A 24,290-nucleotide genomic window follows, 5' to 3' on the forward strand; every position below is an offset into this window, starting at 1 on the left:
AACAAATAGAATTGTTTGTGCTGGTGACTTCATGAAATACCCATGGGTCTATCTTCCAAAAATGAAGAGTCCTTGACCCTGAATCTTGGGCTACACTCTGGCTCTCCTTCTACCTCAGCTAAGCCCTTTCTGTTCATGGGGGGTGGGGCAAGATACCCTGTTTTCAGCTGTGTGAGAGTTGGAGACACATCCTAGTTTTACAACGAAAATGTTTTGGGGAAAATGAGTTTGAGGTCTTTCATTATATGTGTATTGAGTGATTTTAAAGTAGTTTCATAAGGGAAAACACATTATTTTGTTTGTACCAACTCAATATACTGAGTCTGATGGGAAAACATCAATTCTAGATAAATAGTAATGGCCTGCTAACTCTGGAAAAAAAAAATTGTATAAAACAGCTAAAATGAAATGATTGTCATTTTTATTCAGCAAATAATCATACAGGCAGATAAAAAACTTGTGACCAGGTAAAGTTCTATGAAAGAGAGGTCCATGTTAACTCTGAGAACATATGGGGTAGGGGGGAGACAGGAGGACAAGGAAGGTGTCATTAAGGCAACAACAGTGCGAATTAACTGAGTAGAGAGAGGAAAAGAAAATTCCATTCAGCGAGGATGGCATGTACAAAGGCCCTGTGGTAGGGAGTTCTGTAGCAACTATGTGAAACTTAAAGAAGACCAGTGTGGGTAGAGGAGAGAGAGCAAAGGGTGAGTTCAGGGTAATACTGGGGAAGTAGCTGGTCATCCTAGTAGAAGGGCTGTGCTGGCCTTGGCAAGGATTTTGGCATTTATCCCAAGATCCATGTTAGTCTGCCCCTCAACTTGACAGAAATAGCACTTGAGTATTGACTCTTGTTGTGCCCTCCACACAAGTTAGTGTTGATGGGTCGACCCAGGGGGATATCCCTTCCCGGAAACAAGTGGGATGAACACATTGGCCTTGGGCTTACCAGTCATTTCTCCAGTGAACTTGGCAAGGGAAGGTCATTCCCGTGGAGCCGGCTCAAGTCCGGATGGGCTGGTAAAAGGACATCCCACTCAGTAGAGCCAAGAACTAGACACAGTTGATTAGTCCTTCCAGAGAACACCTTCCAGCTCTTTCCCTCAACTTTTTGATGAAGCTGTGCCCATTTGCTGCTGCATTAAAAATGTATCATCCCGGGTATTAAAACAAAACACCCCAAGTCCACTGTTTTCTTGTATAAAATGGTGTCTCAGTTTGCAAAATGATTTCTCCCATGCTCGGGTAGCCCGGGTGACATTTCAGGACATCAAAGAAACAGTTCTTACGTGAACATAGTGTTTGTCCGGGCCAGTTACTGGCATGGAGTAAAGGACTGTTTTATCTGCGAGCAACAAAATGCAGCTGTTTATTCCTAGCGAGAGCCCACAAACGCTTGTTTATGCCTGAATTGCTCTGTACCGTAGTTGTTGATTAAAAAAAAAAAAAAAGTTTCCAACCAACCGAGAATTATTCTCAGACACACAGGGAAATTTCAGTTGACCTTGAACGTGAGAAATGTAATCCCTGTGCAATAACCAATTAGCACTCGGAATGACTCAGAAATTACTTTCAAGCCTCTTATGTGGAGAAATTCTGAGTGAGGGTAAAATCGAGCTGCTGGCATTGGGGTAATAGAATTTCACGGCAGGGGGAGCTTGGTGCAGTGGCTGCCCGTGGTGAATTTCAGAACGTCTTGAGTTGGCTCGGTCTGGGGTGGACCAGGGGCTTGTTTTCTGACCACAGGCTTGTCTCTGGGTCAGCAAAGGGAAAACTCCACTTCAGATGGTTCACAGTGGGTTTTCTGACGGTCTTAGAATTTTCTTAAATCATACAGTGCTTCCTCTGGGCCCTTTATTGTTTTAAGTGCTCCGGAAATATGAGCGTATTTAACTCTCGCAGAACCCCTGAATGGTAGGTGCTATCATCCTCACTGGTTTTTTGTTGTTATTGTTGTTTTTTGGGTTTGTTTGTTTTGGTCTTATGGAGAGGAAGCAGAGTCCCAGCGAGGTTAAGCAACTCTCTGCCATCCTAGAGCTAGCCGCTCATTACCCTGCATTGAGTTTCCCCACAACAGACCCCAAGGATTCAAGTGCAAGTGGTTTCTTGGGGAGGTGATCACAGGAAGCTTCACTGCGGAGAGGGGAAGGGAGTGGGGGCGTTTCATGGAGCACATCAGCCCGCGGGCAGCTGGGGTTTAAGCACACCGGAGAACTCGGGGAGTTGAATATGTGCCTTAGGGGTGGTAATGGGGGGGGGGTCCCCAACCCGGGGTGGGGCAGGAAACTGCAGTATCGTCCACCAGCTCAGCTTCTGTTGCTGCGTGCTGGCCGCTCTCTGGGGGAGTTCCCTGGCCAGCCCTCTTGGACTCTGCTGCTCCAGCAGCTGGGCTGCGAGTGCCCAGGTGGTCACAGGCGGAAAGACAAGAGTGTCAGGGGGTCTTGGTGGGACACCCGGGCCTCATCGGTGCAGTGAAGCCCTGTCCTATACAGGTGGTTCAAGCGTCAGGCTGCCTAGATTGGAGTCGGGCTCTGCCACTCGCTTGCTGAGTGACGGTAGGCAACTTACTTTCTCTCTCTGAGCCTTCGGTTCCCCATCTGTAAAATGAGGGAAGCAGAATGCTTCTCAGCTTCTAAGGTTATGTGAGGACCGAACGAGAGAATGCATTTAGGACAGCATCTGGTGCGTCATAGTTTCCCGATGTCAGGCCACTGTTGTCATTACCAGCTTCACCCTTGGAATAAATGAAGCTCGGAACATATTCCTTCTGGGATTTGGAAGGGCCGGTTGGGGATTGGGAGGGATCTATAGGGGCTCCAAGCCTCCTGAGGCCTTGCCTCTGCTGCTGGGCCCTGGGATGCCTGTAGAAGCCCCTCTTAATTGCAGAGGAGTCTGTAGCTGAAGCCAGGGCAGGCACTAATCGTCTGAAAAGTAGCCCGGGAGACTGGCTCCCCAGGCGTCTCTGCCGCCATCCCGTACGGTCTGGAAGGACGCAGTTCTCCTGGCTCAGAACTCTAGTCTATTTGTTTTTCTCTTTGAGCACTGAATTCTAGGGCTCCACACTGCGACGTAAAAAGGCAACCATCAGAGTATTCCTGTTTCCGAAGACCTATCCATCCCAGCAAGATAGAGGATCATTTTAATTTGGGCCTTGATTTTGAAGATGTTTGCTCTTTGACGGAACATCTGCTGGACCTGAGGCCCCAGGGAAACAGGGGGCTTCCAGAGGGACAAAGACAGGCTTCTTGTCTCCCAAAAGTTCACCATGGAGGGGTCCTAAGCCCAAATGTTTTCAGGAGCCAGACAGATAAAAAGGAGGGGGAAAACTTGGTGTCAGACAGTAGGGTGTGGTGGGGATGGTGGTACACTTGAGAAATCCAAGATCAAAGCCACAGCCTGGTCACGTTCTGGTGGGAGCCCCTTCCTGGTTCCTAGATGGCTGTCTTCTCACTGTGTCCTCACTTGGTGGAGGGGCTGAGGGACCTCTCTGGGGCCTCTTTTATGAGGGCACTGATTCCACCCATGGGGCCTCCACACTTATGACCTAATCCCCTCTCAAAGGTCCCATCTCCTAAAGCCATCACCCTTGTGGTGTAGGATTTTAACATGTGAATTTTGGAGGGGACACAAACACTCTAGCTCCGAAGGGGCCTATACCTATGAGAAAAAAGAAGCAAATTGAGCTGGAGAGTGGAAAGAGGGTTTCTGGTCCTGAATTCAGAGGAGAGAAGGTTGCTCACAGGACGGGGTATGGGGAGGGGGGAGGGGCGGTGAAGCTGGTGGCCGCTTGCTGCTCCTTTTGAAGGACAAAAAGAAAAAATTTCCACGAAGCAAGGTCAAATGGAGAATGGGGGAAGTTGGAGCCCCTTACTCATGGTTCACCAGCAGGATGTCCTGGGGGACCTGGGGTGTCCCCCTGAGGGCTAGGATGGGGGCTGGGGACCAGGGGACGGTCAGGATTCAGATCCACACAGGTTGAAGAATGCAGGGTGTGGGTCAGGTGGGTCCTGAGTCAGATTCAAGGAAGGTGGGAGGTGTGGCTCTGGAGCAGGGAAAGGCAGTAGGGCGGGGAGAAAGGAGGGGACATGTTTAGCAGCCTGGGCAAGACTCGAGGGCTGGGACATGAGGCTTTGGGATGATGGAAAGATATGGCCCAGAAAAGACAGTACAACTTCTGTCTTAGGCACTTGGCTTCTTTATGACCTACCCGATGAGCTCATGTTGGAACCACCAGCTCTATGTCTGTGACCCCCAGACCTCTGTCTGCAGCTCAGATACCATTTCTCAGTCTCAAACCCTACAGAGGCCATTGCTCTCTGGATATGGATCCTTGGTTCTCCCAGAGACACTTGAATCTCCGCAGATCTCCGGGCAAAACAGTATGACCAGGTGTGTCTGCAGCAGCTCTGTTAGTAGCCCCACAGTGGAAGGGACACAAATGCCCATGAAGAGGAGAACTGCTCAACTCAGACAAGTCAGCAGGACAGCGGGGCAGACTTCCAGCTTGGCAGTTTCACGGGTGAATTTCATGAACATGATCATGAGCGAAAGCAGCCAGATGCAAAAGACCACTTCTCCCATAGAGGGAAGCCTGTCAGACTTCCACAGATCTTCACCAAATGTGTGGGTTTCCAGAAATTCTCCAGTCCTCTGTGGACACCAACTGGGCGTCCTACAATTTAATTCACAGACAATACCTGGAGTTAAAGGAGACCTCACAAGTTAAGGCCTCTGTCCAGACTCGGGTTACACATGGTGGGTTCCCAGGTCACCCACTCTTCTGTCTGACTTGATACCAATCCGGGGTTCCCACTACCCCACCCTCCTCTGATTCTCTAATTGGCTAGAACAGCTCACAGAACTGAAGGACACACTTCCTTATATAAACTGGTTTATTGTACATAAAGGATATGATAAAGGCTACAGATGAACAGCCAGACGAGGAGACACATAGGGTAGGGTCTGAAAGGAGCGCCGGAGCTTCTGTCCTCCGCGGGGTCAGGATTCATCATTCTGGAAGCTCTTCGAACGCCACAGTTTAGGGGTTTTTACGAAGACTTCGTCATGGAGACGCAATCGATTATTAACTCAGTCTCCAGCCCTAAAATGAGGCTGAAAGTAACAAGCTTCTCCTCATGGTTTGGTCTGTCAGGTGACCATCCCCCATCCAGGAGCCCAACAAGAGTTTCCTCGTTAGAATAAAAGATGCTCCTATCAGGAAATTACAAGAGATTTAGGAGCGTTGCGTCAGGAACCAAGAGCAGAGACCAAATATATATTCCTTATTATGTCACACACTCTGATTCTATTTAATGAAGTTCAAGGACAAACAAAACTGACCTAAAGGAATAGAAATCAAAACAGGGATTGTGTTCGTGGGAGGCAGGATTGGCTGGGAAGGGGCACGGAGAACTTTCTGAGGGTGATGGAAATTGGGGTTTGGGTTTATGGATATATACATTTGTCCAAATTCATAGAACTATCTGCTTAATATTTTGTGCATTTCAGCATATCTAATGTAATTTTTAGGTTTTTTAAAAAAAATTTTAAATATTGATTTATCTTTTGGTAAAGATTGAGTGGGGGAGGGGCAGAGGGAGAGAGAAGCCCAGGGAGACTCTGCGCTGAGCACGGAGCCCGACATGGGGCTTGATCTCACGATCCTGAGATCAGGACCCGAGCTGAAGTCAAGAGTCAGGCGCTTACCTGACTGAGCCTGCCCAGGCGCCCCTCCATTGTAAGTTGTAAAACATTAATCACAAAAAGAAGGAAAATGGTGGATGCTTTGTCAGCTGCCCCAATGGGATGACAACAGTGGACAGGCACATCCCGAGGGAGAGATAAGCCTTGCAGGGACGGCCACTGGGGACGGGAGTCTCAGCTTGCCCGAAGTCAGGCTCTTCCCGTCCTCTTGCCCACACCTCCACATCTGCCTTTCCTCCGCTCCTCTCCTGAGTGGAAGGTGCCACCATCCTGTCTTCTCGTGCATCCAACACAGAAGCCAAGGCCTTGCCCTTCATCCCTCATCCTCTCTCCCAGGCGGCACCAGCTCTGATGAGTCTACCTCCAAATCCGTCCACTTTGTTCCATCCACACCGCAGACACCCCCGAGGTCGGGTCCCACCATCTTGCACCTTGATGACTGTGGTCATTTCCTTCTAGTGGTTCTCAAAGTCACCTTCAAATGGGTCTCTTCGCTGGACCCAGGGTGGTCTTCTAAATGGAATATGATCATACCATGGCCTCCTTAAAGCTCCCCCCCCCCTTTTTTAAAGATTTATTTATTTGAGGAGGGGGTGACAGAGAGAATCTCAAGCTGACCCCTCTCTGAGCTCAGAGCCCAACACATGGCTCCATGTCACAAGCCTGAGACCATGATCTGTGCTGAAACCAAGAGTCAGAGCTTCACCAACTTTGCCATCCAGAGACGAGCCTTTCATGCTCAGAATCAGCTCCGACTCCTTAAGAGGGTTTACCTGGTCCGGCTTATCTTTGGGCTGCTACCCAAGCCACACCTGCCTTGCACTGTGTCTGCTTCTTCGAGTGTGTCTTGCTTTCTGCTCCATTAATTCTATTTCTGCTGCTGACATCAAGTTGTTTGCCTGGAAAGCTCTCCTGCTTATCCTTTAGACCCAGGGTGTCCGGGACCTAGTCCCTGAGGCGGGGCGGATTCTCTGAACATCCACAGTCGTCTTTCTCCCTGATTGACCCTCAGCATCTAGAGTACCCCCAGCATGCCGCAGGAACTCCAGGAGTTTCTTCTGAATACATGACGCTTTCTCTCGGTCTTTAAAAGTCAGTTGAATAGGGGCGCTTGGGTGGCTCAGTCAGCAGAGTGTCCGGCTCTTGGTTCCAGTCTGGGTCATGACCTCGGGGTCCTGAAATAGAGCCCCGTGTCGGGCTCCATCCTCAACGTGGAGTCTGCTTCTCCCTCTTCCTCTGTTCCTCCCCGTACCTTTCTCTCTCTCTGGAATAAATAAATAAAATCCTTAAAAAAAAAAAAAACAACAACTGAATAATAGGACAGTTATAATAGCTGCCATTTGTTGAGTACCTGCCACATGCCAGGAATGGTGCTAAGGATCCTGCGCGACATTCTGTCCTGTCCCGATCTCCACTGGCTTGAAAGGGTTTAGCAAGGTTCATTCACCAAGGACAAGTCAGTGCTTACTCTGCTGGGTGCTGTTTGGGTCACCAGGGAGAGCGGAACAAGAGACAAAAATCCTTGACCTCTTGGAGTTTGTGTTCTAGCGTGAGGATGAAGAGGAGAAATTAAGAAACGAGTACAACTGGGTTTATGGGATGGTGATAAGGGATATGGAGAAAAATAAGTAAGGGTTTGAATAAAGATGGCAGAGAGCTTCTGCATGTCGGTGTTGGCAAAGGCTGTGGTTTTTTTTCCCCCCAAGATTTTACTTATTTGAGAGCGAGCGGGGAGAGAGACAAGCAGACTCTGCGCGGAGCGTGGAGCCCGACGTGGGGCGCGATCCCACGACACTGGGATCGTGACCTGAGCTGGAAGCAGTCTGACGCTTGAGCAACGGAGCCACCCCGGGGCCTCAGGAAAGGCCGTCTTATCTGACGTGAGGACGCTCTGGGAAAGAAGTCAGAGGCGCAGGGGGTCAGCAAGTGCAGAGGCGCAGGGGCAAGGGCATCTTTGGTGCTTGCAGAGAACAGCAGCGAGGCCAGGGTGATGCGAGCAGAAGAGGCCCCAAATCAGAGAACGTGCAGAGGGGCAGGGACATCTCTGGCCTTTGGCCTTTTCTCTTGAGAGAGATGCTGAAGTTCGGGATGTCTCAGTAGAGAGTGTCCTGAGCTCATGGCTCCCTCCGGATTACATCCCTTATCCGTGCCCGAGTCAGGAATCTAGCCCTAGCGGCGACTCCAGAAACAAAGTCCTGGCGTCTGCAAGACCTCACTCCTGACCTCCTGTCCTCTCATCGCAGGGACTCTGCTGCCCTTCTGAGTCACCGTTCTGCTGCTCGCAGCGGCGAGACCCTCCCCCACTGCCCTGAGGACCAACATGGGTCTCACCCATCTGTTCATCCGCAGAGCAGGAGACTGTGTCGGTTGTTAGGGAAGTTGTGGAGGTAGAGTCTGTGCCTTCACAGAGCTTCCAGTGTGTTGGTGGAAGCCAGTGAAGAGTTACCATCCAGTGTAAATGGATGAAGGCAGGAAAGAGGGACACTTAATCCAGACAGACAATCAAGGAAGGCTTCCCTAGGGAAGGGAACGTGGGAAGCAGGGGGAGCTCAGTTGGCAAAGAGGAGACAGTAGCCACCCTCAAAGCAGCAAGAGCATGTGCAAAGGCCCTGAGTGGGATGTGGAAGGGGAATGGAGCTGGATTACAGGGAAGGGTCCAAGAAGCGAGGAGATTGGAGAACCTGATCATACTGGGCCATGTAGACCCGTGAAAGCACTGAGGCCTTTATCTAAACCTAAGGAGTCACAACGGAAGCATTTTAAGCAGCTGGTGACCTGGTTGGGTACGCAGAAGCGAAAGCTCACTCTGGTTGCCTGAAAAGCCCAGTGAGGCGGGAACCGAGGTGGGGTCTCCAGGTGCCCCATGTTGGCAGGTCGTGGCGAAAATCGAAAGCAGGTCAGTTCTGGAGACAGTGAGGACTCTTCCCTGTGGTGGCTGGGGCAGGACGGACAAACGAGAAACAGGAGTGTCAAGGGTGGGCCCCAGCTTTCGGGCTGCTTTTCATTGAGATGCAGACTGGGGGACGGGGAGAGCTCCAGGAAGCAGAGCTCGCGGCAGCTACCTGTGACTTCCTCCAGGGACGTCCTCAAACCCTAATGATGTTTTCTGTGTGCTTCCTCCCTCAGAGAGCCAAGATCAGTCAGGGGACCAAGGCTCCGGAAGAAAAGACGACCAACACCATATCCAAACTTGACAACAACGGGAACAGAGACCGAATGAAACTGACTGATTTTAACTTCCTGATGGTGCTCGGGAAAGGAAGCTTTGGCAAGGTATGCTGTGGCGTGGGGGTGGCTCCCACTCCAGGAGGAAAGGTAACAAGGCAGGGACTTTTACTGTATATATGGGGCCTACATTCCAGCGACGGAGAGAGTAAAAAGGAAATAGACACAACACTACAGTTTGTAATGAAAACCGTGACGAAAAGGGATAGTGTGCTATGGGCCCCCAAAAAATCAAGAGGGGACCCACTTAGACCATCAGAGAAGGTGAACCCTGAGCTAGCTATCCATTCCAGGAGCTAGGAATTGAATGTTGCCAGCAGAGAGAATAGCAAGTGCAAAGGTCCTGGGGTAGAGAAGGGTTTGGTATCTTCTAGGGACCATCAGAGGGTATTGGGGCCAAAATGTCATGAGCATGGCAAGGTAGCAGGATGTGAGATTGCAGAGATGGGCAGGAGCCTGATCCTGCAAAGCCTTGTGAGCTGTGATGAAAAGTTTGGATTTTATCCACAGTGCAGTGGGGAGCCATCGAAAGATTTTAAGCAGTGAAGTGACACGATCTGATGTGCCTTTTGGAAAAGATCCCTTTTGCAGCCAAGAATGAGACCATTCCTTTCAGACAGCAAGGGAGTTGAAGGATGGCCCGGGGACTCGTAGAGTGGTTCTGGATGCTGTTATAGATACTAGGAGACACTGTTTTACTGAAGTTGAGATTGTGGTGTAAGTATTCCTGAGTTGTTTAGTGTTTTTTCGAGTCTTTTAATCCCTTGGCGGGCCACAAATATGTCTCCTATAAATCTCATACCGTGAACTCAAGTGTGCAGAAAAATATAAATTTCTTCTCCATCTCTGTAGTCCACGCCCCCAGTCTGGGACTTTACCTGGAGTTGTTCTTACCTGGCCCTTCTCCCATTCACGAATCCTAACAGATCCTTTACCGAAGCAGGCCACGCGTTCACTGACTTCCCTCCATCATCACAAATGCGGCCCTAATCTAGGCTCCCCCGCGAACCCTCTGGCCCCCCGCGGAATTTCCTAACTGGCTTCCTGCTTTCGGTCTTATACCTGTAATCAGTCCACTTCCCATGTAGCAGCAACGAGTCATTTTGTCAGAGTTCCATTAGGTCAAGGCACTCCCCTGATTAAAACTCCCCAGCGACTCTCCATCCCATCAGAGTAAGTGTCATACTACGTTCTTGGCTTACATGGTTCTTGATAATCTTATCAGGTTCTCTGCCTGGCGACTTCTTTTTCTTGTCCCTGTCACCCATAGTGTTCTGGCCACAGTGGTCCTTGGGTTTTTGAAACATACAAATCTCCTTGCTCTCTTAGAGCTTCTGTGAAGCCATTCCTTTTATTCTTTGCACGTTGGGGTCCTCCTTGTATTTCCCCTCACAACCTAGATGACACCTCTTCCGAGAAGCCTTCCCTAACCACCTTCTCTGCCTTGCTTTCATTCCCCATCCTATTCTGCTCTCTCATGGCAGCTGTCATCAGAAGGTATCCTTTTTTTTTTTTTTTTTATTGGTTTGTCTCTCTTCTAAGAACTGAGCATCGCAAGAGGAGGACCTCTGTCCTGTTCACTACTGTCCTTCCAGTGCTTGTGGGTTGAATCCATTCAGGGCCTGGACAGAAGGCACGATTTTCTCTGTGGGTCACAGGGTCATCTGCTGAGACGGAATAAGGATCTGAATGGCGGTCCAGCATGTTCAGGGCTTGGGCACAAAATGGGAATGACAGTAGGAAAACACAGCAAGATTACTGAGGAGCTTTCTAAAGCCAGTGATGGAAGTGGTCCATGCCTCTGTGTGATTTTTGCCAGCACCTCTGAGCAGCTGGGTGTGGACATGGAGAAGTGGGTGGCATGTTTGAGCTACGGGAGAGATTAGCAGGATCAGCGAGCCAGAAGATTAAGAGGAAGTCAAGGATTCTGGGAAGAGAGATGCCTGTTGCAGATCCAGTGGAATCTTTCAGTGGGTGACCAGTAAAAGCATATTGGGTAAATGAATTAAAATGGCAGGTGATCAGTAAAAGCATATTGGGTAAATGAATTAAAATGGCAACTAGACCAGGCTGGAAAGGAAGTCAGAGCAGGAAGAGGGGCATAACCCCAGGTGGAAAAGAAGGGGATGAAAAAAAACCCAAACAGGTGAGGTCAAGAGATTTAAAGGGTTAGGAACACCAGGGGCATTTAGTTGCCAAAGATGAGGGACGTGCCTTGATGATAAGGACAGATGTGGCCTAAAGGAAGAAGGGGTTCTAATTATATGGCCTGTAGGGAAGTTTGTAGAAATTAAGTTATATTTTTAAAAAGCAATATCTACTTGTGGTTCATAATTAAAATTATATTGAAAGGATAAGCATGGAGATGTCTGCTCCCACCCAGGTCCACATCTTCTGTGCCCCCGCACTGCTGCTGCCTTCCAGAGGCAAATATTCTGTTCATCTAATTTGAATATTTCTGGTTCCCATGTGCTACATGAACACGTATAAATACACGTCTTTATTCTTGTCCTTGGTACGGCAAGGGCTCGCGTCCTCTACACAGAGCTCTGCCCCTTTCTGGTCAGTTAACAATACAGGTTGGAGAGTTTTTGCTTGAGGAGTGGAAGTGCCAGAAGGCCTTACGGAAAGGATCAGGATTGGGTGGTGTGGGGGAGGGGGTGGAGAAATGGGAGAATGGGTCATCCGGGAACAGTGAGGAAATGAGAGCAAATAGATCATATGTTTCCATGGAAACCGTTACAATAATTGAGATTTCTATTCCAGGCTGGGGATGGAGTCTCACGCAGATTACAGTGGAGAACAACAGTATGTCAGGAGAGCCAGACAGAATCCCAAAATCCTCGATGGTCCTTTAAAACAGAGCGTAATCCTTGGCAACTCTAGTGTGGATCAGATCTGGCCCCAAAACATGTGCCTTTGAGCATGGTCCTCATTTGTGGGGTGGCTAGGGAGTGACACGTGCCTTTTGCTAAGACCTGTGGGAATAAAACAAGGCAACGCAGGTGTGAAGGCTGTGGAGTTCCCAGCAAGTAAGCCCCATTTCAAAGACTCTGAAACCAAGGACAGTCTAGAGAGTTTACTTGCCTGGAGAGGTGGAAGCGTTTACCTGGAAGGGTTATCTTGCTAGAGCAGGGCTTCTTGGAATGTCTGCCTTACGGAGATTTCCATGATATACTCAAAGGAATGAGGTCTGTCTTACCTGTCTGTCTGCCTGTCTGCTATCACGGAACGATGACTATGACACATTATCAGTTAAAACAGAAGCAAGTCCTAGAGCCTTATGATGAATAATATAAAATATAATGTACATAGAATAATTCTTTTCATGTAATATACTCATGGTCCCTATTCTCATTGAATTTTCTCCCAATATTTTATCGTAAAAAAAAGTTTTAAATATAGAAAAGTTGAAAGAATTATAGAGTGAGCATCCATAATACCACTGCTTAGATTCTACAATCAGAATTTGACTGGTTCTGTTTTATCACATATCTATCCATCTATCCCTCTGTCTCTGTGTCAACCCACTTTTTTGAAAGATTTAATTAATTAATTAGAGAGAGAGAGAACACAAGCATGAGCTAGGGGAGGGGCAGAAAGAGGAGGAGGAGCAGACTCCCAGCTGAGTGGGGAGCCTGACGAGAGGTTCCATCCCAGGACCCTGACATCACGGGCTGAAGTCAGATTCTTTTTTTTTTTTTAAGATTTTATTTATTTATTTGACAGAGAGAGATCACAAGTAGGCGGAGAGGCAGGCAGAGAGAGAGAGAGGGAAGCGGGCTCCCCACTGAGCAGAGAGCTTAATGCAGGTCTCGATCCTGGGACCCTGAGATCATGACCTGAGCCGAAGGCAGAGGCTTAACCCACTGAGCCGTCCAGGCGCCCCTGATGTCAGACTCTTAACTGAGCCCCTCAGGTCCGCCACTGTCAGCCCATCTTTTTTTTAAGATTTCATTTATTTATTTGATGGACAGCAAGAGCAAGAACATAAGTAGGGGGAGTGGGAGAGGGAGAAGCAGGCTTCTTGCTGAACAGGGAGCTTGGCACAGGGCTCGATCCCAGGACCCTGGGATCATGACCTGAGCCGAAACCAGATGCTTAACAACTGAGCCACCCAGGCACCCCTCAACCCATTTTTAATTCATTTCAAAGCAAGGTGCAGATACCGCTACCCTTTACCCCAAAATGCTTCCGCATACATATCATTGAACTAGAATTCAGTATTTGTTTTTGGTAATTTTTAGGGTAAAATTTACATGCAACAAGACGTAGAAAGCAGTGTACCATTCTGTGAGGTTTTGAAAAATGCATCCTTTAAAATGCAGTGGGGCTCCAAACATTAGTCAGGAAATCACACTAACGGATATAACAGCACACCCGTGGTGTTTGATGTGTTCTGTGAGGGCCTGCCGGGGTGGGCTTGGCCCTGGCTGGACGTCAGTGAGGGCTTCCAGGAGAAAGTGGCTCCTGGGCTCTACTAAGGATGAGTCAAGTTAGCTTCGCAAAGTAGAGGTGAGGGAGTCAACGAAAATCTCAGAAGGTCTCTTCCTGACCCCTTCCTCGAGCCAGGCTTCGTTGATCGGGGTGGTGGCCAGGGTGCCCACGCTCCTGTAATAGAGTAGAATCCCCTGCTGTGCAAAAGTAGATCCCCAGAAGTACACTCGGTCGGACACCATGGACGCTTCATTTTCATTCATGTGATAGTCTGAGATGGGTGTTCCTGACCTCACCCACTCTCTCCATATGGTGGCTACGGAACCCAGGTCCCTTCCATCTTCTATGACTCCATTAATCTCTCCTGCCTTGTTTTGTCTACATTCCGAAGGCGGAGGGGGCGAAGTATGGAGGAGGTACAAGCTGCTTCTTAAAAGTCTTACTTTGGAAGTGACACCCATCACTTCAGCCTACACTCTATTAGAATTTAATCACGTGGCCATGCCTCCGTGCAAGAGAGGCTCGGAGAACAATTCTGGTGGAAAAGTTAGTAGCATTGACCACACTCCCTACTTTTCGGCCCTGGATGGAATTTTTCTTGGGGACACGAAAGAGCCCTCCGAACTTCCAGGTGATCATGCTCCATAAAGAAAACACTTCAGACTCCTCTTTCTTGGTGACATTTCCTTGTGTTCAAATCATGGAACATGCCAGGTGTTAGTGCTGCTTTTCCTGAAGCCTAGCAGAAGCCAGGAATAAATCAAGTAGGAAGAAGTCAGCAGCTTATGAAATTAAAAGGAAAAAAGTAGAAAGTCCTTGGAAACTGGGTACCCAGTTTCTTCAGAAAGTCCCATCCAGGCCTGTTGATCTGTATACGTCTAAGAAGGTTTAAAATAAAAAACTCAGAGGTGAGACACCGTTCAGTCTCCTCTCCAAGTGCTTGGCTTTCCTGGAATAAGGTCCAGGAGGCTGGTGACATTAGTGCCTGAGTATTACTAGTAGGAGGCTACTTGACAGTTAGGAAGTAGCCCCTTCCAATAAGGTAACCTTAGGGACTTAGAACATTGGTGGCACTGTCCAAGGTGCTGATGCCAATCCTGTTAGCTCAACATTCAGACTGCACAACAGCGTTGAAAATAGCCTTGGCCAAGTTTCCCAAATACTCGTTTATTCATGCACATGTTTATTTTTTTTTTGTCATGTACACACCCCCTTGCTATCTTAAATATTTTTCTTTGAATGGATTTAACTTCCTTTTCTGCTCTTAGCATTGCCCTATAAAAGGATATATATATATAAAATCACACGCTTGATCTACCACTTGTGTATTTATTTTAATATGTTTTAGGAGAATTTATTAAAAGAAGATTGCTTTTGTCTTTGTACTGCTGATGTTACAAGTGTCCCATTTTGTGAAAAACTGTCTTCAAGACCTTATGTTCACAAAAGACTTGGGCGCTTCCATTACTATTGTTATTTTTTTAGAACACGAGGTCTTTTGCTTCTTTTTTCTGTGCATATCTGGAAGGTACAGAACGTGTCTGATCTTCCGTGTCCTGCACATCCTTTAGATGAGAAGCATGCTCAACATTTCCTGTATCCTTAAAAATCTTCCCTGGGGTCGCGACCCTCCCCTCCATACTTTCCTCACTGAATACATCCAGAGACTGAAACTCCCCTTTTGAGATTTGCTGCCTCCACTTCCTCCTCACCCACGCCCTATCCTCTTGCAATGGGACTTCTACCCTCAACAGATTCTGAAACACGCGTCTCCCAGTTTTTATCCATGATCTCCAGGCCTCTTCCTCTCCAGATCGGAGCACAAGGCACCGTGACTGCTTATGACAGCAGAGGACAGACATGAGGGCAAAGAACTGGGACTGAGATTGGAACCCATGCCCCACCCCCCAGGAGAAGGCCTCACTTTTATAAACTGCCCACCGACAGGCATAACTAAGGATTCGTTCAGCTGGACAGAGATTTGTTGAGCAGCTACTATGTGCCAGGCACTCTTCTAGGTGCAGAGGAAATAGCTGTGAACAAAACAGACAGAAGTATCTACCTTCATGGGACATCTGTTCTATGGTGGTGATGATGGTGACAATACCACCTAACGTTTGTGTCCTTAATAGTAATAGGCTCCGTTGTAAGAGCTTCTCTGTATTGGCTCACACTCCCGCTCTAGTGTGGCTGCCGTTATCCGCATTTTACAGATGAGGATATGAGAAACAGGACGTTAAAATAACTTGCTAAAGTCACACAGCTAGTCAGTGGCATTTAACAGACTGGGTTTGGTTTAGATACATGTGATTGTGTTTGCTTGATACTTAACCCCTGCGTTCCTGGTCCCAGCAGTGGTCACCTCGCCGTGTCATGGACATATCCTAGGAGGTTAACAGTGTTTCCTCTTATTTTCTCATCCCCCGCCTCCTTTTCTTCCCCTCTGAGTGTAAGCAGAGTTTGCGTGCCTTGGTTGTACTCTGAGCCCCTGCTGTTAGACAAAGGGCATGCCTAAAATGACGGATGGCTCCAGATTGCCAGCGCTCCCCCATCACTGTGCCTGAAAATCTCCTGTCCTATGCCGATGTTCACGGGTCCGGTGAGCCTTGGGAATCCTGTGAGGTTTCCTGAGAAGGCTCCTGAAATGGACTTCCTCTTCCAGCCCTGCCCCTCCCCCTCCTCTCTGGACCTTGGCTGGTAGGATCTTCCAAGCCAGAGGAGGCATCTCTAGCGTGTGCAGTTAACTCCTCAGCTGGTTCCTTTTCAGCCCTTGACCTCCAGGTCTGCAGGCCTACACCCACCTCCTTCTCTAATTCCACACGCCCTTTCCCCTTTGTCTCCAGTTCTGATATCAGGAGCTTGTAGGCATTGCCTGGGACTAGACTATGGGTTTTCATGCATTTCATCTTCTGTATTCTCAGCTCAACCCTGCAGGGGACTTACTGACATTAACCCTATTATATTTCGATGGAAATCCTAAATCACAGAGGTTGACTAGCCTCCCCCAGGCCAGACAGTGGGAAGGGGGCAGGACCAATACTTGAAAGTAGGTTTTGTGATTCCTGTTGCCTCTTTCCATCTCCGACAACATTTGTCTCTGCTTTGGGGTCCACTCATCTCCACCCAACGGCTAGTCGAGTGTTCTTTGAAACAGCAATTTCAGAACTGCTACAGAGCCGCTTTAATGGCATTTGTGGGTCCCTTCTCCTGCTGTGGGAAAAAAAAGGTAAAAAGGATATCTTAATGTGACTGCGTTGGGATAAGGGCAAATATATTAATATAATACATTAAGGCATTTTCTTCCACCTAAAAGCCCATTTTTTCCTTGTGGTTTTAAAAGAAATTGAAACGCTTTCATGAGCCCCTAAAAAGATTGTGCCCCAGCCCCACCCCCCGACTTTGATTCGAGTGTGGCTCAAGTGTGCGCCAGCTGCCAGCATGAGCAACCCAGCCGTGTATCCTCAGCGACCCCCAGCCTTGTCTCCCCAAAAGCCAGAAGCGGGCTTAACTCGCACGAGCCCGGGTTTGTGCACAAGAGAGCAATCCAGAGCTCCGAGCCCCAGACCCAGCGGTGTCTTTTGTGCTGCCCTGAGTTGAGACAGGAAGAAATTGCCTGAGGAAATGAAAAGACAGTTTCTTCAAACCCATAACAAAGGCCTTTCCTAAGTCTTTTGGAGCTCCTGATGTGGGAGTCTCTCCTAATTTTAATCTCATTAGTGGTGTGGAGTCGCTCGCGCACCTACCGTCCATACATTAGACGTGGTTATATAATCCTGCAGACAAAAGTGCTTTCCGTTCCTTGAACCTGCTTTGCTATCTTCTTGCACCATATGGTGAGTTCCTTTATCTTATGGTTCACAGACAGCTCACAGTCTTTGCTACCTGTTCCCTTAATCCTCTTCCAGGGAACCTTTAGACATTTGCTGTCTGATCTTGGATCCCTGCCTTCTCTTTGGTTCGCTCCCCAATGATGGCACCTTCCTCCCAGCCCCTCCCAGGCCCTCGTTTTTCATATGCAATGCTGATTGCGGCGTGGTTCTGCCAACTCATGCATCCAGGCAAGGCCCTTCCACCTTCCCGATGTTTCCACAACTCTCCTCAGCGCAATGACTTGCTGTTCTTCCGCAGCCCCTACCTTCACTCCTCAGAAGAGAGCGCATTAGCAAACAAGACATGACAAGGCTCCATTCTCCCTGGCAAAATTAATGATACTGAGGATAAGGAAATATCTGGAAGTCAAGTTTTCTAAGCCTCTGCCCTGTTGCGAGCAGCTTGTCAAGCCAGAGTGAGCAAAGGGAGTCTTCATTAGGAAGACGTGGTGTGTTTTGGTGTACGTCATCGGCACCCAAAGGCAGGAAATGCAGGCAGAACAAAGAAGCTTCCAGGAAACCAACGGCCATGGCCTCCATCTAGGGAGCCCCGCCACCTGGCTGCTATCCCTGCTTCTTGCTACTGTCTCGCTCAGTTCTCCAGGTCTAGTTCCCAAATGTAGACTCTCCTGGAATTTTAAGAGAAACTAATGGGCCCAGGAAAGAGAAGCTGATCGGCCAGTGTGGCTCAGGGTCCCTGGGATCCAGTGAGGGCTGTGGCCACAGGGAGCGAGGTGGCTTTTTCAGCCATCCGTCAGGAAGGGCTACATGGTGGTATGGGCAGTTTCTCAAAGAGAAGGAGGGAACCCGCTGGCCCGTTGGGCGCACAGGCCCCAGTAGGTGTTTTTTAAGTCTGCGTTTTCTTGAACACGTTGCCTGATGCTTTGGGGAAGATAATACAAAGTTAAATCGTGTCCTGCTACTGAAGGGCCAGCTAGAGCCCATTAGCATGGAAACTCTGTCTAGGGCGATAATTCACGGCCACTGGTCCAATTACCGTGCTGTCACGGTCCCTGCCACCCTCCGCATATCCATCTAGACCGCATCTTTCCGCGCTCGTTTGGAAATGCACCGTCCTGTTAAGATGAATTCCTGGTTTCTAACAGCAAAACCCATAATTTTTTCTACCACAAACATCATAGTAGAAACCTGTGGGTTGTCATCACCCAACACCCATGGTAAAACATGTGGGTACACAAATATGGGTAGTTAATAGGATTAAACATAGTTTGTCTCAATCCCCCCTCTCCTATCCTGCACCCCCTCACTCCTGCCCAATGCCAAATGATGTGTGGCATTGACCTATGACCTGTGTCCTGACCTATGTCCTGACCTCCTCAAAAACCACTGCAGAGGCTGATGATACGGTTTGAGCCCTGAGAACTTGTCTAAATGGTTTGTATGCGTTGCTCAGGGAAACTTCACAAAGGTGGGCGCTATTGTTGGTTCCATTTTACAGATGAGGAAGTAGAGGCAGAGAGAGACAAGAGACTTGCAGATTCCTGCAGCAGGGGATGCAGGCTCAAACCCGGGGAGTCTGGCTCCAGAGTGCCCAACCACTGGGCCACTCACCCACCTGCCCATGTGCCCCATTTCTGCCTCGGAGTACCCCGGTTCTCTGTTAGCCTGGAACACCAGCAGCTAAGGGAGGCTTGTGCACCCAGGGCAGAGCAGATTACAGAGCAACAGGCTTCCTTGGTGCAGCCTAATTGTTCAAATCAGTGACAGACCCTTAAGGGTTTCACTGCATTTCTTTCGGTAAAAGGCATCAATTACTGGTTTGTTTTCCCGGGAACCATCTGAAAAAAAAAAAAAAAAACAAAAAACCAACAGATTAAATCTGCTTTTATTTTAACCATCTAGCAGTCAAATATAACATCTGATTCAAAGACAATTGACGGAGCATACATGTCAAGGGCTTTGATTTTGGCTCAAAAGAACGCTATAATAACTAGAGTTGATACCTATCAATTATCATTACCGTTTCTATGATATCAGTAATTGGAAGGAAGACAGCCCAGGGTTTGGAAATTTCTGCATTTCTCATTACAACCCAATCAAACAATTAAAAAAAATTTTTTTTAATTAAATCCAACTAAACATCTTCATTGAAAACACAGGAGCTAGGCATTTCAGGTTTCTGTCTCTTTATTCCCCACGCCTCCCTCCTGCCCCTCCCCCACCCCGCCCCCCCCAGCAGTGACTGTGAGTCATTCCTTCCCGGTGTAGTGACATTTGCTTGACAATAGCGTGCCCTGAGCTGACTAGGCTAAAAAGGACCTTCATTGGAAACTTCCTTTCACTCTTCCTTAGGTTCTCGGTGCTAGGAAGGGCCAGAGTTCAGCTTGATTAGAATGGAGGTGTCATGGGGCATTTAAAAAGGGCACCTGTTAAGCCGACCCCTGATCTGAAATTTCAGCTAAACTCCCCCATTACCAGCGTCTACGTAAGCACCCCCCCACCACCGCTAGAGTCATGTGTTCCTTACAATGGATGAGCCTGAGCCTGAGCCTGAGCCTGAGCCTGAGCGACACAGCCTTATCCCCAGGAGGCCCACAGTTTACATTAGGATTCACCCTTGGTACTGTTCATTCCGTGGGTTTGGACACTTGTACAATGACACGTATCCACCATTATAGTATCACACAGAATAAGTTTCCCTGCCCTAAAAATCCTCTGAGTTCCGCCTGTTCATCCGTCCCGCCCCCCCCACCCCCTAGCAACCACTAATCTTTTTACTGTCTCCATGGTTTTGCCTTTTCCAGAATGTCATATAGTTGGAATCATACATATGTAACCATATAAAGAGATTTTATTTTAAATACGGAAAGCCTTACATAATAAATCATGAAATAACCAAGTTGTATCATCTCAGTTGATCTGCACGCTGACTGTCCCGGCTCTTTCTTTTTTTTTTTTTTTTTTTTTTGGGTCTGGCCAGCTTGGAGATGGTACCCACCGAGTCCTACCCCGCTCCACACTATTAACTCCCAATTAACATCTTTTCCCCACTGTATCACTTTTCAATTTTTCCTGAAGTACTTCTTCAATTAGCAAGTCTCCCCAGTTGCCAGAAATCATTTCTAGACTGTTAACTTCCAGTTTGCTGCTGGAGGCAAAGGCATTTGAATCACCCACCCCCAAATCACATGACTACATATTCAATTAATGTAACCACCATCAAAAATAAAACCTAGGGGCGCCTGGGTGGCTCAGTGGGTTAAGCCGCTGCCTTCGGCTCAGGTCGTGATCTCAGGGTCCTGGGATCGAGCCCTGCATTGGGCTCTCTGCTCGGCAGGGAGCCTGCTTCCTCCTCTCTCTCTGCCTGCCTCTCTGCCTGCTTGTGATCTCTGTCTGTCAAATAAATAAATAAAATCTTAAAAACAAAAAATAAAACCTAAACACACATATGTGCACACATATGCTCTTAGAAAAATTGATCCGAAGTTTAAATTAAATAATAAGAATACACTTTGGAGAGGCGCCTGTCGCGGCCGGAGCGACAAATCGACCAGGAAATGTGAGGGTTAAGAGGCTGGTGAAAAGAAATTAAGAGACAAAGAGATGGGGGCAGGAGGGACCCTGAGGAGGATGTCCAACAGGGCCGGTTTTATTCCACATCTTACCAGCATTTATAAGGCAGATCACAATAGGAGGAGTATCTCGTCAGATGACCGCAAGTTTCTGTAACAAGTTTACATTAACTCTAAGCAAACCTCGTGAGGCCAGGTAGTCTCCGCTAAAGCCGTGAGCAAGACAGTCAACCAGGGAGTGGGTTATGGGAGGTACAGAAACAACAAGGACCAACTGAGAATTCAGGAGGACCCTGACCACACTGTTCCCTTCTGTAGGGAGAGTTTGTGGGAAGTCACATAGGCGAGCGCACGACACAGAGCACAGAACCTTTCTCAGTGTTACTCCACTTTCCTGTCCTTAACCTTGTCAAGGTGTCCGGACTTTGAAGGAGACACAAGTCAGGGCCTGGTTTGGTCCTCGACTCCAACCATGCCGTAGCTTCCAACAGGCGCCTGGGTGGCTCAGTCGGTTAGGCGTCTGCCTTTGGCTCTGGTCATGATCTTGGGGTCCTGGGATGGAGCCTCGCATCAGGATCCTACTCAGTGGGGAGCCTGCTTCTCTCTTTCCCGCTCTCCCTGCTTGTGAGCGCTCTCTCTCTCTCTCTCACATACACACACACCCACATAAATGAATAGAATCTTAAAAAAAAAGGAATATGCTTTGGTGAGTCAATATGGGGCCTTTTTTTTTTTTTTTTTTTTTTAAAGACTTTTTTATTTGACAGAGATCACAGGTAGGCAGAGAGGCAAGCAGAGAGAGGAAGGGAAGCAGGCTCCCTGCTGAGCAGAGAGCCCGAGATGAGATGCGGGGCTTGATCTGGGATCACGACCTGAGCTGAAGGCAGAGGCTTTAACCCACTGAGTGACCCAGGCGCCCCAATATGGGGCCTTTAAGATAACCTAGAGCATGTTAGGACATCTTTGCATCTGGTGAAAGTTGAACTTTGGGAAAGCCCCGTAAAGGCTCCCAGTTCCTCGGCCACGGCAAACACAGCGCCTTCGGTTCTTTCTGTCTGAGCAGCATTTCACATGCCTTATGCCACTGAGCTCTTGTTACAGCCCCATGGGTTGATGGGTGCGTGTCTACATTTTTACTCCCACATCCAACGTGCTATAAGATTTCTGGGTTAGGATGGATCTGCCCCCCCATTCCAGGCCTCTGGTTACCCAGGGTTGAGTGGCCTTGAGCCGACTTTTTATCCCTAGCCTGGTCCGAGGGAGGGCTTTGGCAAATCTGCACACAACTGACAGGTCTGTGAGGACCTAGCAACCAGGTGTCTGTCACCCTGCCCCCTCATAGACTGTAGAGGATGACCAGTGTTCTGCTGATTCTGCAGGAAAGCCCTGTCCGCGCTGAGCATGCAGCCCCCTGAGGGAGGTCCTCTTAGCCTCTAGCAGGTTGTGCCAGTCCCACCTCTAAGCACAGACCACAGGACCTTGGTTTGATCCCCGACATTGCATCACATCTCCTGGGAAATCGATTTTGCAGAAATTTGGGTCTATGGCTTCGTCTCACTTTGTGCCTTTTGATTTGTCTCTTCTGGAGAGGGTGAGGGAGAGCCGCCACAGCCACCGAGGGCATTGGAACATCCCTTTTGTGCTCCCCGGGTCCACTGTCTCTTTCCCAGCGTGGCTGGCTGCGGGCTGGGCACCGCGTTTTCCCTGCATTCCGTCACTGGCTCTCCCAAGGGCCCTGTGAGGGAGCAGCTGTCATTATGTCCCTTTAATGGGTAAGAGAACTGAGACTCAGAGAGACTGAGTAATTTGCCCACAATCACACAGCACGCACATGACAGAGTCAGGCTTTGAATTCGCGATGACAGAGCCGGGCCTGGACCGCTGTGATGTTACCGTTCTCATTAGACGCAGACTTCCAGCTCGTCAGACTCTGTTGCCGTCACAGTCTCATGCTTCCCTCGAAGAGCTTGTCAGGGTACCTGTCAGGCTGTCAAGCTGAGGGTGCTGAAGCTCCCCTTCCTTTTGTAACTCGGCGGCACCCAGATTTCTCTCAAAATCCTCCTGCCAAGTGGGTGAACACCCTTGGAAGCGCAGGGGAACGGCGTGTGCCCGGGGCTCCAGCCCCGGATGCCACCACCGTCCTGACGGCCTGCCAAGTCCCCACTGCGTCCTCCCCAGGGCAGACCTGGCCTGGCACGAGAAGGCTCCCAGGATTTAGAAGGTTCTGACTGAATGGGTCTGCAGTGCAGCCCAGACTCCAGCTTCTAAAGGCTCCACAGGGAATTCTGATGTGCGTCCCGGAGAAACAAGAGCTTGGTGTAAGCACGGGAGGCAAACCGCAGCCAAAGATGGGGGACGGGGGCGCCCCGAACTTAAAACTTAGAGCTGAGTTGGGGCGCCTGGGTGGCTCAGTAGGTTAAAGCCTCTGCCTTTGGCTCCGGTCGTGATCTAAGGGTTTTGGGATCGAGACCCATATCCAGTCTCTTTGCTCAGCAGGGAGCCTGCTTCCCTTCTTCTCTCTCTGCCTGCCTCTCTGCCTCCTTGTGATCTCTGTCAAATAAATAAGTAAAATCTTAAAAAAAAACAAAAACAAAAATAAAACTTAGAGCTGAGCAGATCTAAAGTCCCCTCTGCTGGTCTCTGGGGGGCTGGGTGCAACCCAGAAGAGACAGCCCAGACAGCAGGGAGGACCCTCAGAAACATGGAGTCCTAAAATAAAGTTGGAGCATACATTGCAACAGACTAGCCCCCAGTGCCTGTCCCCAGCCTGGTGCACACGCCCACTGCCTCGTGGGGTGGGTGTCGCAGGCGGGGTGGGAGAGGAGTCCGGGGGTCTGCTGTGGGCCCGCAGTGTACACACTGGGTTTTAACTTGCTTCTGTCTCCCTGTCCTGTGCCAACCTCAGCTCAAGCACCTTCCCCATCCTCTTCTCCCAGATTGGAGTTTGGGGACCCTGCAAGCCCCGAGTCTCTCTCTTTTTCTCTTTCCAATGTGCCATACGCGTTCCAGTGAGTCTTTTCCCAAGCCCAGTGTGTGAGCTGAGCTTGCAGCTTCTGAGGGTGCTGGATGCTTGCTGTCTCCCAGTCCTTGCTTCCCGCCCCGGTGGGAGGGCCTGGGGGGGACGTCGTTAGGGCCCCCATCCTCCGTAGTACTACGTGTTCACGATCCATGCGAGACATTCCTTGTAGACCCCCGTTCTAGGGAAAGCTGCTTTTCCTCCTCAAAAAATGATTTTCCCTTAAAGGAAATACGAGCTTTTGTTATGTTTCCTGTGTCTCGGGTTCCTTTGGCCTCTAGGCAGCTGAGAGAGGAAGGAAGAAAGAGAGAATGGAGAGAGGAAATACACACACGCACTATATGGTGTATAATTGTTTTTAACTACTTTTATTGAAGTATAATTTACATACCGTAAAATCCGGATGTTTGTTATACAGACTTGAATGCTACCTCCAGTTCTTTGTGAGAGATGGGTTGGAAATTAAACAATGCTGAGACCTAAGTCATCGGAGATCTCTAGTGACCC

General features: G+C 48.9%; 1 protein-coding gene across 3 annotated transcripts in view; it reads left to right on the top strand.

Annotated features, from left to right (window-relative positions):
* The window catches only part of PRKCB (protein kinase C beta), a 325,529-nt gene that overhangs the window by 231,335 nt on the left and 69,904 nt on the right, over positions 1-24,290 (top strand). For all 3 annotated transcript variants that reach the window (XM_059154821.1, XM_059154819.1, XM_059154820.1), the window contains exon 9: positions 8,830-8,976. In XM_059154821.1, the coding sequence (XP_059010804.1) occupies positions 8,830-8,976 (147 nt within the window). The remainder of the gene's footprint in view (positions 1-8,829; positions 8,977-24,290) is intronic.

The sequence above is a fragment of the Mustela lutreola genome, chromosome 17 (assembly GCF_030435805.1).
Source record: "Mustela lutreola isolate mMusLut2 chromosome 17, mMusLut2.pri, whole genome shotgun sequence".
Classification (NCBI taxonomy): Eukaryota; Metazoa; Chordata; class Mammalia; order Carnivora; family Mustelidae; genus Mustela; species Mustela lutreola.